This window comes from Pollicipes pollicipes, unplaced genomic scaffold, assembly GCF_011947565.3.
Source record: "Pollicipes pollicipes isolate AB1234 unplaced genomic scaffold, Ppol_2.1 Scaffold_4295;HRSCAF=5057_pilon_pilon_pilon, whole genome shotgun sequence".
NCBI lineage: Eukaryota > Metazoa > Arthropoda > Thecostraca > Pollicipedomorpha > Pollicipedidae > Pollicipes > Pollicipes pollicipes.
In genome coordinates, this window is record NW_023596461.1 from 6,646,241 (window position 1) to 6,665,078 (window position 18,838).

General features: G+C 53.7%; 1 protein-coding gene across 1 annotated transcript; it reads right to left on the reverse strand.

Annotated features, from left to right (window-relative positions):
• Positions 1 to 1,298: 1,298 nt before the first annotated feature.
• LOC119097106 (transcription factor SOX-14) lies at positions 1,299 to 8,096 on the reverse strand. Its single transcript, XM_037220152.1, has 5 exons — positions 7,989 to 8,096; positions 7,373 to 7,598; positions 5,059 to 5,256; positions 2,573 to 2,676; positions 1,299 to 2,209 (listed from the first exon to the last, which is right to left on the reverse strand). The coding sequence occupies exons 2-5, from the start codon at positions 7,578 to 7,580 to the stop codon at positions 1,751 to 1,753; spliced, it is 969 nt and encodes a 322-aa protein (XP_037076047.1). The 5' UTR covers positions 7,581 to 7,598; positions 7,989 to 8,096; the 3' UTR covers positions 1,299 to 1,750.
• Positions 8,097 to 18,838: the final 10,742 nt, after the last annotated feature.

An 18,838-nucleotide genomic window follows, 5' to 3' on the forward strand; every position in this document is an offset into this window, starting at 1 on the left:
ACTGACGTTCAGGTCGGCACCAGGTCAGTGACTGGGCAGCTCGAGGAACGGCACGTGTGCTTAGCAGCCGTTGGTGCGGTGCATACGGACGAGCTGGACTCTGAAGTCGTACCAGAGACTGGAGTCGTACTCATACCAGACTGCCAAATAGGGGTGTCTACAGTAGGCCGTGTACAGACCTGAGTGCGTCACGCCAGAATATTGTGTCACGAGGTAAGCTCAGAAACCCAGTCTCCCGGTGGGGCAGAGTATGGCGACCGGTCCAGACTATGCTAGACTCTTTATTTTATGTAGCTTTATGAAAGGCACGCATTCACCGTCAATCGCTTCTTACCGTTAATACGGCGTGAAGCGGATAACCACCGCTGATCATTTTCCGCCGTTAACTCGTGAATTGCGTAGTTATTCTCTTCGTGAAAAGTAAAGAACGCCACTTGCGTCCGGCATTTATTAGGTCAAACAAAGTGCATTACAATACCGTCCGAGAGTCATACTACGGAACCAGGTCACATAGACAACACAAATGCCTAGGCGTAGGAACATCGGTACCAATAAATAAGTCGAAACATTCTAAGTTACGCAAACTTTATGAAAACCACGGCAAAATCCCGAAGCTCATAACGATAGCCGCAAAAGCTAAGATTCTACCCACGCATGCATTCCACCCAGATACGACTGTGTTCGCCAAAGGCAAACCGGTTGAGTCCAAACGCTCCAACGTCATAACCACTGCAAGCTCTGTTCAGATATGTACACATGCGCATACGCACATATTCCTGAGTAGCTGCAAATGTGATTCACCCTCACTCAAGGCACGACACCATACGCACCTGCACCTAACTTACTTATTCACGCTTACGCACGTGAGATGTGCATCAACAAGGATCTGCGTGATCCAATCTTATCACAGATGTGTAGCAGAGGATAGCCCTCTAACGTCGTTCGTAACAGTCTAGATAAGCCCCACTATCGCCGAATGGTCCCGTGTTTTGCATGCGATCGAAGCAGATTCCACGAACCTGTGAGTTCGGGGAGTTGCATAGCGGATAATCCTGGAAGCTTGACGAAATACGCAACGGGCCGTGATATTTGGATATTTATGTGATTTGGTTATTAAATACCACAGATGCAATTGGTAAATCAATCTGACATTACTGACATGGGCTGCGTAACAGGAAGGGGTGGGGCGGAAAGAAGGGAGTAAGTTGGCCTTGAAAACCTGGCGACCTCTGTATTTGAATATATATATATATATATATATATATATATATATATATATATATATATATAATGCCACCAGCGCATGAGCGTTGCATGGAAAGAAATACACTAAACACGTTGATATCCCACCCAATTTTGAGTCCGCGCTGGAGCTACCGATGTTTTTGCAATAGAAAACAACAGCGGACAGGTCAAGGTGCCCTTTTGGATCTAGAAACATCACATTGTTATGCTTGCGGCCTCATTTTCTCCTTCTTGCACGTTCTTGCCATGCTTGATGCACCGCCACATTCCGGCCCTAGCGGCCCTAGTCCTCTGGTCAGCGTTTCCTGTGACACTTCAGTCTGCCCAAGAAGATGTTCTCCCGGTCCCGTTCAGAAGGACAGGCTGCCACCAGCTTCTGCTCAGAGCATGACAGTCAGCCCCATCCTCCGCTCAGAGCATGACAGTCAGCCCCCATCCTCCGCTCAGGGCATGAGTCAGCCCCCAGCCCCCGCTCAGAGCATGACAGCCAGTCCCCATCCTCCGCTCAGAATATGACGGACAGCGGCCTGCGGTACTCGCCGGCGGCCGAGGCGGCGTACGCGGCCGGGTAGCCGGGCTGCTGCACGGCCGCCGGCGCCGCGTGGCTCTGCTGCAGGCCGGCGTACGGGTAGCCCTGCTGCTGGGAGTACAGGCCCGACAGCGCCTCGTTCGAGTAGCCGAGGAGGCCTGCCTGCGGCGCCGGCGCCGGCTCCGGCGAGCGGCTCGCCTCCTGCTTCACCTCGAACGGCCGGAACGTCTCGCCCAGGCCGTAGCCGCGCGGCTCCGGCTTGGCCGGCTCGGCGTACTTGACGTGCTCCGGGGAGCTGCGCTGGTACTCGGCCAGCCGCTGCTCGTACTTGAGCGCGGAGGTGGCGCTGGTGTAGGTCGGCTGCGACACGCCGCCCAGAGATGGCGCCAGCGTCGAGTACGCCGGGTTGTACGGCATCGAGTAGCTGGACGTCGCCTGCGAGGTGGGCGAGAGGTTTGTTAGTTTGTAACGAAGCCAGAACGTGTCACAGAGCATTGGCCCCTTTGAAGTTAACATTGATGCCTGTGCTGACTTGAATAAGTGTCATGGTTGTGTTGTGGAGCTAGAATAGCTTAGCACAAACGCGAGCGGTGTTAGCTGCATATACATTTACGTGTTACCGAATTTCATGACAGAGTGACCTTGGTTTGTCATTTGTTGGGTCTGTTTGGTTTTAGAAGCTGTAGGTTTGGGCTACACTAAGTCAGGTTGTCAAGCCGGAGATCATATTTGAATCACAATTACGACAGGGAGTTTCCGACTTTGATTCAACTACTATTCCTGTGCAGTGTTGCTTACCTGCGCCGTTTGCGCCGCCGCAGCTGCCGCCGCTGCCGCCATGTGCGCCGCCGCGAAGGGGTTGTAGCCGTTGCCGTAGTATGATGACATGGCACCGGGGAATCCTGAAACCGGGGGCGCCGTTTGTCAGCGCCTGCAAATTTCTGCCGGCGGCACGGCGATGATCCCAACGGCCAGTTATCTTTACGAGCTCGGTGTTAAGAACAATGGGCGTTGAAGGCAAACCCAGTCTTCTAAAAGTATAATGGCGATATCATGCTAATTTCGATGCAACGTGATGTAGTCATTTCCACACAAGCCGCGCCGCACCCTCCACCGGTGTCAAAGTCGGCGGCAAGACGCCGACCCGGCGGCCGGAGCAGTGACGTCACCAGGGGGAGCCCCTCCGCGGCGAGCCCCGGGGGAGGCCCGGCCCCAGGTGGCGCCGGCTCGCTGGCCTGCCGCGGCGAGCCCCGTTGACACGGGAAACAGCGCCTGGCGGGGAGCAATCGATCACGGCCGCCGGCCGGCCGCCGCCGCTGCAGCCGCCGCTCGCTTCCGCGAACCCTCCCATCGAATTCACTTCAGGTGTCCGCACCGCCCACAACTCGCGTCGGAAACAATCGCTGACGGCTTTGCAGACAGCCGAGCGGTCGTAAAGCGGCACTGGTGCTCGCGCGCGGTGGTAACGGCGCGCCGGTATCGTCCGCGCCGCGGCGCGGCCGCCGCCGGCTGTGTCCACGCGAGGAGTGCCAGGAATTCGCCGGCACAAAAGCCGAATCATAAAAGCGGCGTCACGCGCGTTGCAGGCGGACGGCGCGGCTGGACGGCGGCACAATGCAGCCCGGACAATGGCCGGCCAGATGAGGCGGCGCGTCCCGCTGGCTGCTTTTGTTTCAGCCGCGCGCGGACAGGCGCGCCGCCGAAGCGCGACGTCACCGCCGCGTAGACGTCTGTGGCGCAGTGACCGGCGCTTTCGCCGCGAGAGTGCAGGAGGCGCGAGCGGAGCACGTGGAGCGGGTCTTGTCCCGCCGCTGACCCGGGAGGTTTGGGGAGTTTGAGAGTGTGTGCTGGGTGAGTGAGGAAGGGGACGGGTGGTGTGAGACTGGGACCGCTGGGACCACTGGGACCACTGGGACCACTGGGACCGCTGGGACCACTGGGACCACTGGGACCGCTGGGACCACTGCGACTCCGACGGATGCGGCCAGGAGGCTGTCAGGAAGGCCTGGGGCGAAGTTGCCGCTCAGGTCATCGCAACGAGACTTGGTAGCACTATAAATCCACTCTGCCGAGCCGAACAGCGGATGGTAGTCCAAAATTGTGTCCGTTGGTGTGAACAGTCAGGAGTTGGGCTCGGACGTCCGGACGGGTTCATGGAAATAAGCGGGTGCCTGAATCAGGGAGCAATGCTTAAACAAAAACAAAAAAACAGAATCAAGCGAGAGACCTAAACACAAAAGACAGCAATGTTCTTCTAGGCCATCCTTAACATGACAAAGGGTGGCCGCAGACAAGGAATGAGTGCAGGAGGAGGACATAGCAATCAAAATAGGAGATGACACGTGAAAGCCGCTGGCAAGCAATCCTTGCTTTGGAAACATCTCGGCACAATGATCGAGGGCTGCCAGATTTTCCTCGCCTGCGGCAATGCACCACCGCATCTCTACCCCCACTTCAATGCAGCTTATCTCTGCCGACCGTCCAAGTCAATACAGCCCCAAACACCTAGGCGTCCGGGCGCGGCGCGGCGCGGCCGCCTCCCCTCCGCGCGGCGCGCGCCAGCCGGCGCCCGCGCGCTAATCTCCGCTCCAGCCTTGAGCGCGCGCCAGCCGCTTAGTCGCGTGATTTACGCGGGGGAAATTGGGTCCGACGTCTATTGAGATATCTTTGGTCAGGCCCGGTTAGGGCGCGCGCGCGCGGCCGCCGGCGCCGCCTCCCGCGCCCACCCATGCTCCGAACAGCGAACCGATCGATGTCTCTGCGGCGGCCAGAATCGGATCGGTTACGTCTCCGAGCCGGCGACGCGACCACGCTTGCCGGGGAGCGGGGCACGCGGCCGCCGCACCGTGTCTGAGCACAGAGGAGCAGGCTGACCGAGCTGCGGCGCTGCGTGTTCGGAATATCCGTCAGCCACGGCCGCGAAGCTCAGCACTGTTGAATGTGTTGATGGCAGCCATGCATTGAAAAACGCATCACGTCGTATTAACACGCCAGCAGAGGCATTTTCGATTTACCTCTGGCCGTGCTCCGACAGTGCAGCCGAATCGGTGGATTGAAAAAAGGAAAAGCACCAATATTCCAGGTCAGGATTCTTCTACTGCCTGCCATGGCTCCCACCGAACCTTGCTACGCACGGTCCGGTCAGTGCTGCTACGCGCCGCTGCAGAGGTCACCACACGCCCCCAGCGTCGTCCCAAGGGTCACCACATTCCCCTAGCTTCGCCCCAGAAGTCACCGCACGCCCCCTGCGTCCGCCCACGGTCGTGTTCGCCACCGGCACTGACCTGCGTGACCCCGCACCGGCTCGATGGTGACGTGTGGGTACGGATACGGGAACGGCTCGTTCTTCTTCATGGGCTTGGGCTTGCGGCGCGGCCGGTACTTGTAGTCCGGGTGGTCCTGCATGTGCTGCGCGCGAATCCGCTTCGCCTCGTCGATGAAGGGCCGCTTCTCGGTCTCCGAGAGCACCTTCCACTGGGCGCCTGGGGGATGGAGACGGTGTCAGACGCGAGCGTCGCAGGGGGCCTTCCGAAGAAAACCATATATTGTGGATGCAGTTCTGAAAGAGGTATACCACTTGTCCCTACGTGACGAAGTCGTCATTGGTGCCATGGCTGAACTCGCTGCACTTCCCTATCTTGTGAAAATCCACCGTCGGTGTTTTATGAATCATTATTAGGGAATAGCCAAAAGCGGTAACCACAGCGGCCCCGCGGCCCCAGGGACTGCGTTCCCACGCGTATCGGTGTGATTTGGTCAACCAGCTGCGTTGACCTGGAGCACGGTCCTTCCTCTCGTACAAAAATCAGTATTTTTCGAGCTACCGCGCTCCATTTCGGTCCCGTTTGCAGGCGTGGTCACATGTAGCTGTATTGCTGTCGGTCGTTTTCATAATGTGTGTTATTATTTTGTTGCAGCTTTACCTCCGCATTCCGTGAGTAACTAAAACATGCGACAAATCGCACCTCGTAAGCCGTGTTCGAGTTCGTGTTCGTCGTGGTGTTTTACTCTTTCTGGTGCTCAGGCTTGTTGGGGAATCGCTTTCCACGCATTAGAGGGGGCTCAAACTATCTCCTGATCTTTCAGGGCTTCAAGATGACTCCCAGGTTGAAAAACTAACCTAAAATCTTTATGATACTTCCGGATTATTTTCAGCGATCGATGCGTGGCGCACTAACGTCGTCTACACTTCAAACACTGTACTGGTGTTAACCATGAAACCCTTAATTACTATTTTTTGCATAACGGGTCGCAAGTCGCTAGCCGTGAGCTAACGACTACGGTAACATAAGCACCTAGAGACCATAGCGAAACCCGCAATGAAGAGAATCAGGGACATCACACAAACAACAAACAAACCGGCGGCTCCTCACGCATGAACCTCGTCGCCGCTAACCGCCCCGGCCCTACCGCTGAGCCCGCACCGAGGCCGCACACTGCTGGACGCTGCCGGGGTGGCGGTCCGGCCCGGCCCGGTCCGGTCCGGCCCGGCCCGCCGCCCGGCCCGCCGCCCGGCCCGCCGCCCGGCCCGCCGCCCGCCGACGCCACGCGGCGCGGGTTGCGCCGCGCGCGGCACTTACGGCAGCCGGCCGACCGGCGGACGGCGGCGGCGCCGGCCCGAGCCCGGCAGGCAAGGCGGCGCCAGAGGCTGCCGGTCTAGTACCGGGGTGTTTGCAGGACTATGCGGGGATTTTGGGACTGGGGGGGGGGGGGGGTATGGCTTGTAGCGTGCGGACGTTATGTGGGGGGCTTCGCCCGACGGTGGGCTATCGCGTGCTGGGCGCTAGCCTGTTTTCCAAGTCGCCAACCGAAGGGCTTTGTGCTCCATAAGCCACTCGTTTTCAACCATTTGAGACTAAAATTGCGAAAGTTGAAGCTTATCCGAGTGTGACGCGAGAAATATATGTTTCGTCGGGCGAAGTAGCTCATCAAATTAAATGTAATTGCGGCATTCAAATAATCTCTGAAGGCAAAGCAATCAAATCGAGCCAAAATATGTGGCTTTCCCCGTTTCAAAACGAGGGATGGAGTTTATTTGTCTTCGACAATTTCTATGGGCCAGAATGTCACGATCCTTCAATAACTTGTTCCAAAATGCGCCGCGCATGCATTCAAATTTTACAGCCCACCAATATTTTAGGATAGGCATATTTTGGCGACAAAAGTTACCACAAAATCACGTTTTCAGAACTGATTGCTTTCCTGCGTTAGCGGGCTTTGAGTTACGACCCAAGCACATCCTACTGTCAATTTCTCCCCACAATTATATGAACATTCTAAAAAATGTAGATAATCTATTTTAAGGTTGAATATTTCATAACGTTGTGACATCTAATGCTAATTTATTTGGGAGAGTGGGGATTTGACCCTTACCTCCACACCTACAGATATTAACTTGCATTATAAGTAAAAAATAAAGATCATTGAGCCGAAAACAAAATCTCACCGACACCCAAGGATTTTCTGTTTAGTGATTTTGCAATATTTTGTATTATATTACAGTATATTAAGGGACGAAGACAAGCCTGACAGCACCACCCCGAAGAGACACAGAGCCGCACACATGCACCGCGTCCCCACGCCGCCACGCGCTCTCACCGAGCTGCTTGGAGATCTCAGAGTTGTGCAGCTTGGGGTTGTCCTGGGCGATGCGCCGCCGCTGCATGCGCGACCACACCATGAAGGCGTTCATCGGCCGCTTCACGTGCTGGTCCTTGTCGAGCGGCGCTGCGCCGGAGCTGGAGCCGGAGCCGGAGCCGGAGCCGGAGCCGGCCGGCGACGGGCTGCTGTTCCCCAGCTGCTGCATGATGCGTCGAGTGGCCGCCTGCCGGACGGACGAGGCGGGCTTATGCAGCGCCGGGCGGCCGTTCGGGGTGACCGACTCCCGCCGCTCCGCAGCAGCGGAGCCGGAGGCCTGACATCAAACGGGTGTGACGTGTAGGGGGTGGGAGAGGCGCTGCACCCAGTGTTCGCTCGTCTGTGCTGCATACCCGTTTGAGTTGAACAGTTCCCCTGAGAGCTGCCTCCTGAGTGGTAACCATGCGATATTTGATCACGCGCAGTGGAAGGTAGCACCGAAACCAAGGCCTACGAACACTAGAAAATACCATTATGATGGTTAGACGCAGGACTTGGCTGAGTGCCAAATGTGTTCCTGCGCCGTGCGGATGCGCTTGGACTTGTGATCAGCTGATGGGCTTGATGCTGTTCTTACCTTGCAAACACTCGTAGATAATCGGTGCACTCCTCCACACACCAAGACGGGATAATGACACCTCTGCCGGCGTTTTTCTACAATGAAACAAGAAACAGCCCGCTTGTGTCGAACTTTCCAAAAAACTGACCCGCCCGGGACGCATTGTACAGCGACGCCACTTCACCAGAGGGATGCCGTGACGTCACGCGCTCGGACCAATCGATCGGCTGAGAACAATGTCAGGCTCCGCCCAGGAAGCTCGCCGGCCGCCGCCATTGGTCGAGCCGACCGCCGGATGAAAGGAATTGTAAATGACCACGCATTGTGCGCAGCTGAATGCCGCCGTTCAAAAGTGTGAATGGCAAGGAGACTGTACAATAAGGGAGGGGGCCTGATTGATCTCTCTAGAAACACCTGGTCTCAGCGCATGGAATTTGCGCACCGGCGTGCCGCCAAAAATACGCGACAAACAGAGGAGTTCGCGAGCCAGTCTGTTTGATTTTGGGGCGTTCGACAAGCGCCACATGCTCACCTTTCCCTCCCCCCACGCCCATGGGGTGTGCGAGTCTGTCCGTAGAGCAGAGTCAAGTTTCGCCTCCATGTTTCGTTCGAAAATCGTCTTCTGCGTTTCGCGTATTGCTCGGTGGCGCGGACGCTCACACACAAATTAAGTAAGTTTGATGAATGGGGTGTGTTCGTTTATGCTCCAGTTTCGTGCACGCAAATGATGAGCGACCGCAGACTGCTGCGGTGTGGATGGCTCGTAAACACGCGCAAGGACATGATGTGGCCGGTATGATAATGGGTCCCGACTCTGACAGCAAGACTCGGTAATTCCTAATGATGGTCGTGGAGTACTAAGCATGATTAACGACCTGCAGTGCGATGGGCTGCCCGGTATGCTCTCGAGCGCTCGGCTGAGCGGGATGCCCTGAATGCAAACACTCCGCGCCAGGGATCAGGGTGGCGCCGCAGTCAAGGGACCACCTGGAGCCGTTACTGCACACTAACGGCGTCTTGGAACCGATTGTTTAGGCCAGCGGCGTTGTCAAGAATTATCCAAAAAATATCCGAACAAGAGGGATAGCTTGGCGAAACTTCCCACAGCTGATGGACGGGGATACAGCCCCCCTCGACTTTGTGCCAGTTCCCCAGCCATGGGTGGAGCTTTTCACACATCTGTATGGAGGTACCCTAGCGAGTCCAGCATGCCTTGATCTCAGTTTTCATGAATTTTAACGAGGCGCCCATGGCCGGTGGCTTGTGGCAAAAATCGACTTAAGGGAAGAGAGTGAATATTTCTGTCAACTCAGTCACGGACGCGGTGGTCTGCATGTATCGCATGCATCTATCCATTTGCACGCTGACCGTTCTTTGAACATTCAATGCCCTCTTTCAAAAAGCATCATTCGCAATTTAATAACTAATACAACAATCGAGCACCGCTGAGTCGTCCGAGCCCACTACGAGTCGTCGGTTGCAGGACTAACTAGGTCCTCCGAGCCCCAAGGCGTCTGGTAAGCGCGTTAATGATGTGCGATACGATCTGGGCCGGCGCGGCGTTGCCAGGTTTTGCTCGCCAATCACGGAAGCCGGCTTTGTTGGCCTAACACCCGTGATGAGCGTGCCTTATCGCACCGCCGGCCGCGTGACGGCCGTCACGCACGCACCGGGCGGGGGCGCGCCGCCGCCCGTTCACAGGGGCAAATTAACGCAAACCGAGTGCACTGTTGCCGATTAGCTACCGTTCAGCAGCCGCCGCCACACCGCGGGACCACTCACCAATGTGGTTTTGTGAAGTCAGTTGAGTTGAGCGAGCGCTATTTTGGCTGATCGCACCCGCAAACTGGGCCCAAACACGAAACTGCGACGACTTGGCCCACTTCATGTTCAAAGAGGGGCGTGGTGGAGCTCTCTCAGTGTGACTGGAGTACATCGGGGTTTTAAACTCCCGCGCAGGGTCAGGAGAAGCCCTGACATCTCCACAGAGATCTACCAACAGGGAGCTACTCTGGGGACCCGCCACCAGCTGCGCACACAGCCATGAATAGTTGGCATGCTGTAGACATATGTGCCCATTGAACTCGTCAAACAAGATTTGGAGATTCACGAAGAGCAGAGTTCGGAAGAATATGTTTGGCTTTTCGACCCTGGGGGCTGCTAGGTCCCACCCAGCCATCCTCGGCAAGGGGATGCACTTGGGCCCAGTGGAATCCCACCTGGCCATCCTCGACAGGGGGCTGCACCGAGGGCCTGCGGGGTCCCACCTGGTCGTCCTCGACAGGAGGCTGCACCGAAGACTGCGGGGTCCCACCTGGCTGTCCTCGACAGGAGGCTGCACCGAAGACTGCGGGGTCCCACCTGGCTGCCCTCGACAGGGGGCTGCACCGGAGACTCCGACCCTGGGATCCGCGGGGTCCCACCTGGCCGTCCTCGACAGGAGGCTGCACCGGAGACTTCAGCCCTGGGATCTGCGGGGTCCCACCTGGCCATCCTCGACAGGGGGCTGCACCGAGGGCCTGCGGGGTCCCTTCTGGCCGTCCTCGACAGGAGGCTGCACCGGAGACTCCGACCCTGGGATCTGCGGGGTCCCATCTGGCCGTCCTCGGCGGGGGCTGCACCGGGGGCCTGCGGGGTCCCACCTGGCCGCCCTCGACAGGAGGCTGCACCGGAGACTTCAGCCCTGGGATCTGCGAGGTCCCATCTGGCCGCCCTCGGCGGGGGGTGGACGGCTCGGGCCGGCGGACCCCTGGCGAGGTGTGTGCCTCCAATCAGTCCATCTCCGCACCGAAATCACGGATTAGTGTTCTTGTTTTCGTCTCGGCCGAGATACATGGCCGATAGTGTCACCTGGCCCTGTATTCTATTAGTCACAACAATTATAATCCACATCAAAGGCGTCGTTAAGATCTGTTTTAAAAACCCTGTCGCGTTAAGCCCCTGCGGAATGGAAAGGCGAGATGAAAATTCGAAACAAATGGCGGTCCGAAGGCCGTTGTGTTTTGTCGACAACGATACAATTGCTGGCGTATGAAGGATGCGTGTTATGTGACCATGGAACTGATGTGACCTTTCTCTTCCAGGGCTGAGCAGCTGAGTCGGCATTCTTTTCCGCTTGTCTGGCGTCTTGGCAGCTAAGTCACCATATTGGATGGCAGCAGTAAAGAAGGCACACCAGTGCGGGCTAACTCCTGGTTTTCATTCTGCCACGGTTTGATGCAGCGACTAATTTTGGTTCAGGCCCTGCCTGAATCATGTAAAGAGGGGTAATGTATCAATGAGACGTTACTCCCATACACTCAAGGTATCTGGTGTGAACCAAGCCTAATGCAATGCAAAGTAAACATTACTTAATCTGGACAAGGTCCATCCTATCCTAAATCTTCAGTCCTTGCACGTACTATTCAGGCGAGAACATCTGTCTAATAGCTTCTCCGATAATCATAACCCACAATGCACCACTTACGTGAGATTTTACAAACATGCACAATTTGGCGCAAATTTGTGCATGACTATGAGAAACGACAGTGGAGCATGTTTGCGTGTGTTTTGGTCGTTTAGTTGCGTACTTACTGTTAAGTTTTTAAATTTCGCAGTTCGCAGTCTGTCGTATAATTTTGCGAGAACTGGGCCATGTCAACATATGGCAAAAATGTGCACATTAAATCAGAACGTTTAAGTTGGGGCAATCAATTTCTCAACACGTTCTGTCTCAAGAAATTGTTTGTTTTTAATCATATCAGAATTTTATTTCGTTGCGCGACAGCCGAAGACAATGCAGAGAAGTGACAAAATGCCAAGAGTTCAGGATTTGATACAGCTGAGATTTGCCTTGAGGAAAAACCTTTTCTCCTCGTTCTAGCACGCATAAGACTGGATATTTCCCTTAAAGCCCAGCACCTCCAAAGACAACAAAGCTGCCAAACCACCGGTTGTGTATGTGAAGTGCGCAGAAAGACTGCGACATGCTCTCTGATGGGTTTGGCGTCTTCAGGAATTCTGCTTCAGGGAGAAAAAGTTCCTTCAAATTTCACAGCAATTCACATTACGCCTACCGTGTTGCATGGAACAAATGGTTTAAAAAGTCGCGATGTCCTAGTCCTTCCAACTTTTGGTACTTTGCGACCTTTTATTGCTTCTTGCTCCGAAGTTTTGCCCTGGAATGAGTCCAGTAGTAGGTGAGGCCAACGATAAAGCGCAATCTCAACACAAGTTTAGTCGCTTGGTAGATGTTGGTCTTGAAGAGTTGTCCCTCAAATCAAAATTATTATTCCGTATGAGGAAAAAGCCAAGTGTTTCTGGACGTGCTGTGCTGTTAAGCGCCAAAGAAGAATATGCCATCAAAATGTATTTTCCATGAGCAGTGGGGTGTCATTTCCAATAGTTTCTTACCAGCCACTTCATTTATCAACATTTTGTCCTTAGTTTTACTTCTTGTCGGTCAGAATCGTGGATTTGATTTTGCAACTTCTTACCTATAGAAAGTGCTGTGCATGATTCGGAGGTGATGTCAATCTCTAAAAAAAACTGGAGTAATTTATGCTTGATATTAATATAGTTTATACTTGATATTAATGCTTGATAGTATATTTGTCAGACCTGCACACCAAAAGTCTTAAGTAATAAATTGATCTAATGGTTATTTATTTCAACTACTTCTCAAACATGGTGACACAAATGATCGCCAGTAGAGAATGTTTGCCTTCTGAGGCTGCTTTATTGTCACGCTTGCTTCTGTTCGAGTGCAGCATGCTGGTGAGTCATGACATGTGTATTGACCTCGTGATTATTTGTTAAAAGTTTGCTCTTGTGCAATTGAAATTCAACCTCAACGAACCACAATGATGTTACAAGCTAAACGATGGTAATATTTTGTGCCTTATGTGAGCTTATTTTTGCACACGTTTCGTCTCCTTATTGATTGTAAAATTATGGAGCTGCACTTGGCTTGAATTAAGTGTAACACACCATTATTTTGTACTGCGTAGCATAAACGGGCACAAAGAACAAAATATAATGGAATGCTCACTGTAAACGCGACTAGGGCATGGGGCCCTCATTGAGGCTTGAGCTCCATTCGAGTAAACGATGAAACGTAACGTAACCTAAACCCAAGGGCGTGCATCGCTCGAAACAAATGTTTGATAGTGCTAATTTAATGCCGGTATAGGTGCTGTGCAACTGTAAATACACGACAAAATCTGAGCTTCGCACGAGAACTTTTGAGAAAAAATTAGTTATCACGATGCTGTCTGACCTCAGGCAGTTTGGGACGTAAGCAACCAAATGGCGTCTGGTGTGTTAAAAATAACCGAAGTTTATGTTTTGGTTTAATATTCATGCATGCCATTTAACCATTCCACTTCATTTTGTTGTTGTCTCAACGTTTTGATCTGCCGTTGATCATATTTTCTCAAAACTCTGGTGATCCTATCCAACTCTTAACATTCCAATGACTTTCTGGTAAACTGGATGTTTGTTGCTCGCGGTTTTCTGTACGATCTAGGCTTATCCAGGAACTGCTTGAGTGAGAAGATATGTCGATTTGTTCGGAATACATGAGGAGGAAGTCTACCGATCAATACATGTTTAAAAGCTGTAAACAATGCCAATGAATGATTTCATGAATGAATGAATAAATAAATTAAATGCTGCTGAAGCTTGTTCGCGTCACGCATGTAGTCATATATCACCAGACTGGCACTTTTGACCTGGTTTTGTGTACTTGAATCTATAACTACCGAGATGTCCATAGAAGTCGCTTCACAGTAAAAATACAACATACAAATACTAGTGCGATTCGGGATAAAAAGAGAACAAAATTCGCAAACTTTATCGTGAAGAAGTATTTGAAATTGTTTTGAAACTGATATGAGAAACTGAATTGGACCCCATGTCCTGGACTGCAAAGAACGGTGTTTTTGGCGTCTCGGCTTTATACATAACTGTGTTTCCATATCACAAATTTATCCTCGAATGAAAAAATTGAACTTTTGATGGCATGTTGAGCCGTTGTTCACAGCTCACCATGCCTGTGACTGCATCATTTTCATGCCATCTGTCCCCCTGCGGTGGCGGGTGGCGCTGGACATTAATAAAAAGCGCACAAGTGGTCGGCAAAGGTTTCGATTCAGACCGCCGGCCGGTCTATAGGGATTGATTTCCGCCGGGTCTCCGGCGCCGCTACCTGTGCCGCCATTCATCAATGCGATACCGCGTTTCTGAGTTTATGGGCCGCGATTATACAAGCGGCCTTTGTCGTGCCGCTGGAAGGCTTTGATACGGCTGCACGGAGCTGTGAGTAGGACCCCAAATCCCTGAATGCGCCATTGAATGGCGAACACCTGAGCGAATAGCTCGCAAAAGGCCGTGGAAGAAAGGTCTGAATCGAACGTCACAATTTATAAAGAATATTTAATGAAAGTGCGCTGAAGTAGCTGCTCCGGCGAGGCGCTGTCGTGATTCGGCGCTCCGCGTTCTGGAATCACAATGAAGAAATCGGGAGCCACAATGGATTGGCAACAATATGGCAGCTCTGAGAAGGGACCAGATTCAGATGCCGACAAAAGGCAGTCCATGACGACAATACAAAACGCCGCGCGACAATGCATTACTTACGAAATATTCTTCGGACGGCACAATGGCCTTGGGCCGCGTGACGCAGGAATTTTGCGACCGTAGTGTACAAAGTATCGTTATTGATCGGCCCGGCCTAGGCGAAGGAGCTGAAAGGGCCTGCATTCTGGGGCCATGGTTATTCACTGTTTCCTGAACAAACGCAGCCAATGGCTCGGAACTAACGCTGCCAGTTTATGTCCGTTTTATATAGATAGTCGATGGGCTGCAAAAACTCCACCGATGGCCCGGACAATGCACAGCAGCGGCTTTTTAAGCAGCGCTACTGCCGAGAAGTGCCTCGATTAGAAAGAAAAATGATGTTTCTATGGTGTTCGCTGCGCCGTTTGTTCGCTTCTGACAGAACCGCATAAAGGCAGCATATGACCTGCAGCGATATGTTCTTGCAGTAATGCACGTGAAGGACAGATGTATGGATGCCATCAACAGTCCTGTCAAGTTTGTTTGTCCTGGTCAAGTCTGATCTGGGCAAAGGCGTTTTGGCGCTACTATGTGTGACAGCACATTCACAGTGACGAAGAGTGGCTGACGACACTGCCTAACTAGCGGCGATTCTCGCAGCCCAAGAAAACATAAGCATGAGGTTGGACATTGTCAAACGCTTCAGATGCTCCATAAAACCAGCCCACACACGCAACGTTCCAAGATACTTGTTCGTCTTTTCTATGTTTACGGGTAACCGAAGGGCCTCGATTTACTGAAAACTATTCGTTGTTGCACGTTTAGCGTCATCCACAACATTGGATGGCAGGCAAGGCCCTGATTTATGAAATTGTGTTTTCAGCCCAGCGCGCCCCGCAACGGCATTATATGAATACTGCGCCACAAACAGATCGCTTGTGCAGCAGCGACAGGTGCACCGCCGAAATGGCTTGATGATGCGGACTGAACGTCACATGGATTAAGAAGCAGGTACGATTTGATGAATTCAAGGGTTAACTAGGTCAGCAAAAACATTTTTAGCTCCGTCTATTCTTGAACAGCAGAAAACTGTGACTCCAAAAAGCAGCCTGTCACTCCCACCAGCTTTCAAAGAAAGAAGATTTGTCCAACTCTGTGTTTTGTTTTCTGTCGTACCGTTACAGAACAAAACACCGTAAAATCATTGGCGCATACTTGTGCCCATTCCTCCAATTTTGCCAAAATGTCGTAAAATCATAGGACCTTGAAGCGCAATTTAGGCATAAGGAAGGGATAACCAGGAAGCGGGAGAGTGCACCCCAGTTCTTAAGGCGATAAGCACAACATAACTGCTTAGACGAAGCAACTTCTTAAAAAGTAGTTTATAGGAAGCTAGGACATTTCAGAACCACTGGTTTTCACACTAATGATGCGTTTGCCTCCTGGAAACCTCACATGTCAAACCTCATATGCAAACTTTGGCTTTCCTCGACAGGGCCTATAGACCTATAGCTAAATATCAAGCTCGTTCACATCAACATGTGTCTCAAGGTGCTCAGTATCTCAGGCACTATTTAGGTCCTTCAAATACTGCGAAGAAGCTGTCTGATGCTTCAAAATTTTCCGAGGCAGACTCACTTATGCCTGAAAACTTCAGAATTAAGGGAGTTTGTGCGGACGGGTAACCCTCCCTCGGTCCGCCGATTACCCTCCCTCTGCCAAAGCCGCATTTGCCGATCACTCTCCCTCCGCCAAAGCCGCGTCTACCGATCACTCTCCCTCCGCCAAAGCCGCGTCTACCGATCACTCTCCCTCCGCCAAAGCCGCATCTGCCGATCACTCTCCCTCCGCCAAAGCCGCGTCTACCGATCACTCTCCCTCCGCCAAAGCCGCAGTCTACCTATCACTCTCCCTCCGCCAAAGCCGCATCTTGTCGATCACTCTCCCTCCGCCAAAGCCGCATCTGACCTATCACTCTCCCTCTGCTAAAAAGCCGCATCTGCCGATCACTCTCCCTCCGCCAAAGCCGCATCTGCCGATCACTCTCCCTCCGCTAAAAAGCCGCGTCTGCTGATTGCCCTTCCTCCGCTAAAGCCGCCTCTGACGATCACCCTCATTCGGCCAAAGCCGCGTCTGCCGATCACCCTCCCTCGGCCAAAGCTGCGTCTGCCGATCACCCTCCCTCGGCCAAAGCCGCGTCTGCCGATCACCCTCCTCCGGCCAAAGCCTCGTCTACCGATCACCCTCCCTCGGTCAAAGCCGCGTCTGCCGATCACCCTCCCTCGGCCAAAGCCGCGTCTGCCGATCACCCTCCTCCGGCCAAAGCCGCGTCTACCGATCACCCTCCCTCCGCCAAAGCCGCGTCTGCCGATCACCCTCCCTCCGTCGGAAAGCTCCGCTGATGGACTCGCTTCCAGCCTCGGCGCGCCGCGATTCGCGCGGCGAAAGACGTCCGGCTTTGTCGCGCCGTCAGCGGCAGCAATGCACTATCTCGAACAGAGCCTCACTGAAAGCTCGGTCCCCGCCTCATGCCCGCGAAGGCGCCATTGTGCCGCTGGCCGTCTTTGTCAGCGGCTTCAAAACCATGCGGCGGCTGCTTATCGCTGTGCCGCCGTTGACAATCCGATTCGCAGCGAAATCCGCCGCCGAAAATACGCCTGAATGCGAAATTCGGCCTGATCGGCGAGCGATGCGCAGCGCAGAAGAATCGAGCGCGTTCGATGGGGCGCGCGCACAAGGGGTTTTAATCCAATCGCACGGGTACGCAGTTGTGGCGTGTGATTCGGTCATATGGAGGCGATGTGGACATCAGTTACGCAAAATTTAGGTCAAACTGGCAGTGTTCGTGCGCGGAATTTGGCTAGAAATGCATCAACAGTGAGCATGATTGATTGTTCAACTACGCATTGGCCACACAACCGTGAAGGAAATGAGCGTCACCATTGCCCGCCCAGGTCAACAATACTCCTCCATACATACCATCCCGACGCTCGGACACCCGAATGCATGCAAGTTCGTAGGTACGGTCAACTGAGAACAACACGCTCTTTAACTGCATTCTTTCTTAAGTTCATCATACTGCATTGCGACGCATCCAAGCGCATCCCAGCCTCTTTAACTACATATTCTTAGGAGCAGGTTCGCTCTTCGAAGAACTCGTCTCTGCTCCGGCCCAGGGAGCAGGAGGGGGAGGGGGGGGGGGGCGTGCAGCGGGCGCCAGTTGTCTCGGCTCCGGCCAGCTCACCAGCACCGTGGCTATTCTCCGGCGGCCATTGTGGCGCGTGCTCCCCTGAACGCCGCGCACAATGGCACGTGCGCGACGCGGTGCATTCAGCTCTTTCACTCCTTAGCTAATCAATTACGGGTGCCGCCAGATAAATCCGACTATCATTCTGCGGCACGCATCGTCCAATTACCGTCCTCCCTTTGTTTGCTGGGGAATCGGCCCTCATACGGCCGGAACGCCTCAGGCGCACTGCTTTTGTTTCGTACTCGCTGGCAGGGCGCTGCGGCAGGGGCGGAGTCAGGCGGCGCGCACGGATCGGACGCGACGCACCTGGCGCACTTGGACAGCCCTTGACCGCCGGCGCAGATCTCTCCGGTACGACCGCGAGTCAGTGATCGACGGTTGGCAGCGCTCCGGCCGACCGTAATGAGATCGCTGGACGCGCCACTGCGTCGCGGCGCCTAATCAACTGCTGGCGCCTTCTCGGAAGGACGCCCGTCGGCCGGGACGGGGAGGGGTCGCTGTTGGCAGGTGTCGACAGCGACGCGTGCGGCGGCGCGAGACCGTCCGCGGCCGACGGACGCTGATCTGTGGTTCGACGGCAGGGCGCTCCGATGGGGGGGGGGGGGGGGGGCGCTTTGGCGACGGTGCGTTGGCGGGCATCGGTGCCCGTGTATGTATTTGGGGGGGGATCTTCGATGCGTTTGTTGGTTTATGTGCGTATGTTGTCATTGAGGGAGGCAGGTTCTTGAAAATTCATCTTTGAGAGTGATGGAGATTAACACCGACGTAGTCTATAGCCGCTTCATGCTTCCAACGCAATCATCTACAACATAATTCGTACATGTCCAAGCCCAGTAACTCTGATAGCCACACTATACCTATGCAAAACTTGGCCCCTGCCTTGCCAATTTGATATCAAAGATTAGCATTGTGCAGTGTATCTCTTCTCTTGACATCGTATAATACATTTTCCACAGGGCCAATAGGTAAAGCGATTGTCCTCCAGGTCCATGATTTAGTTTGGTCGGCTATGATTTGGCCTATGTTTGGATGAATACCGAAACTGATTTTCCTTATGCTTACAAGTGAATCCCATTACCGT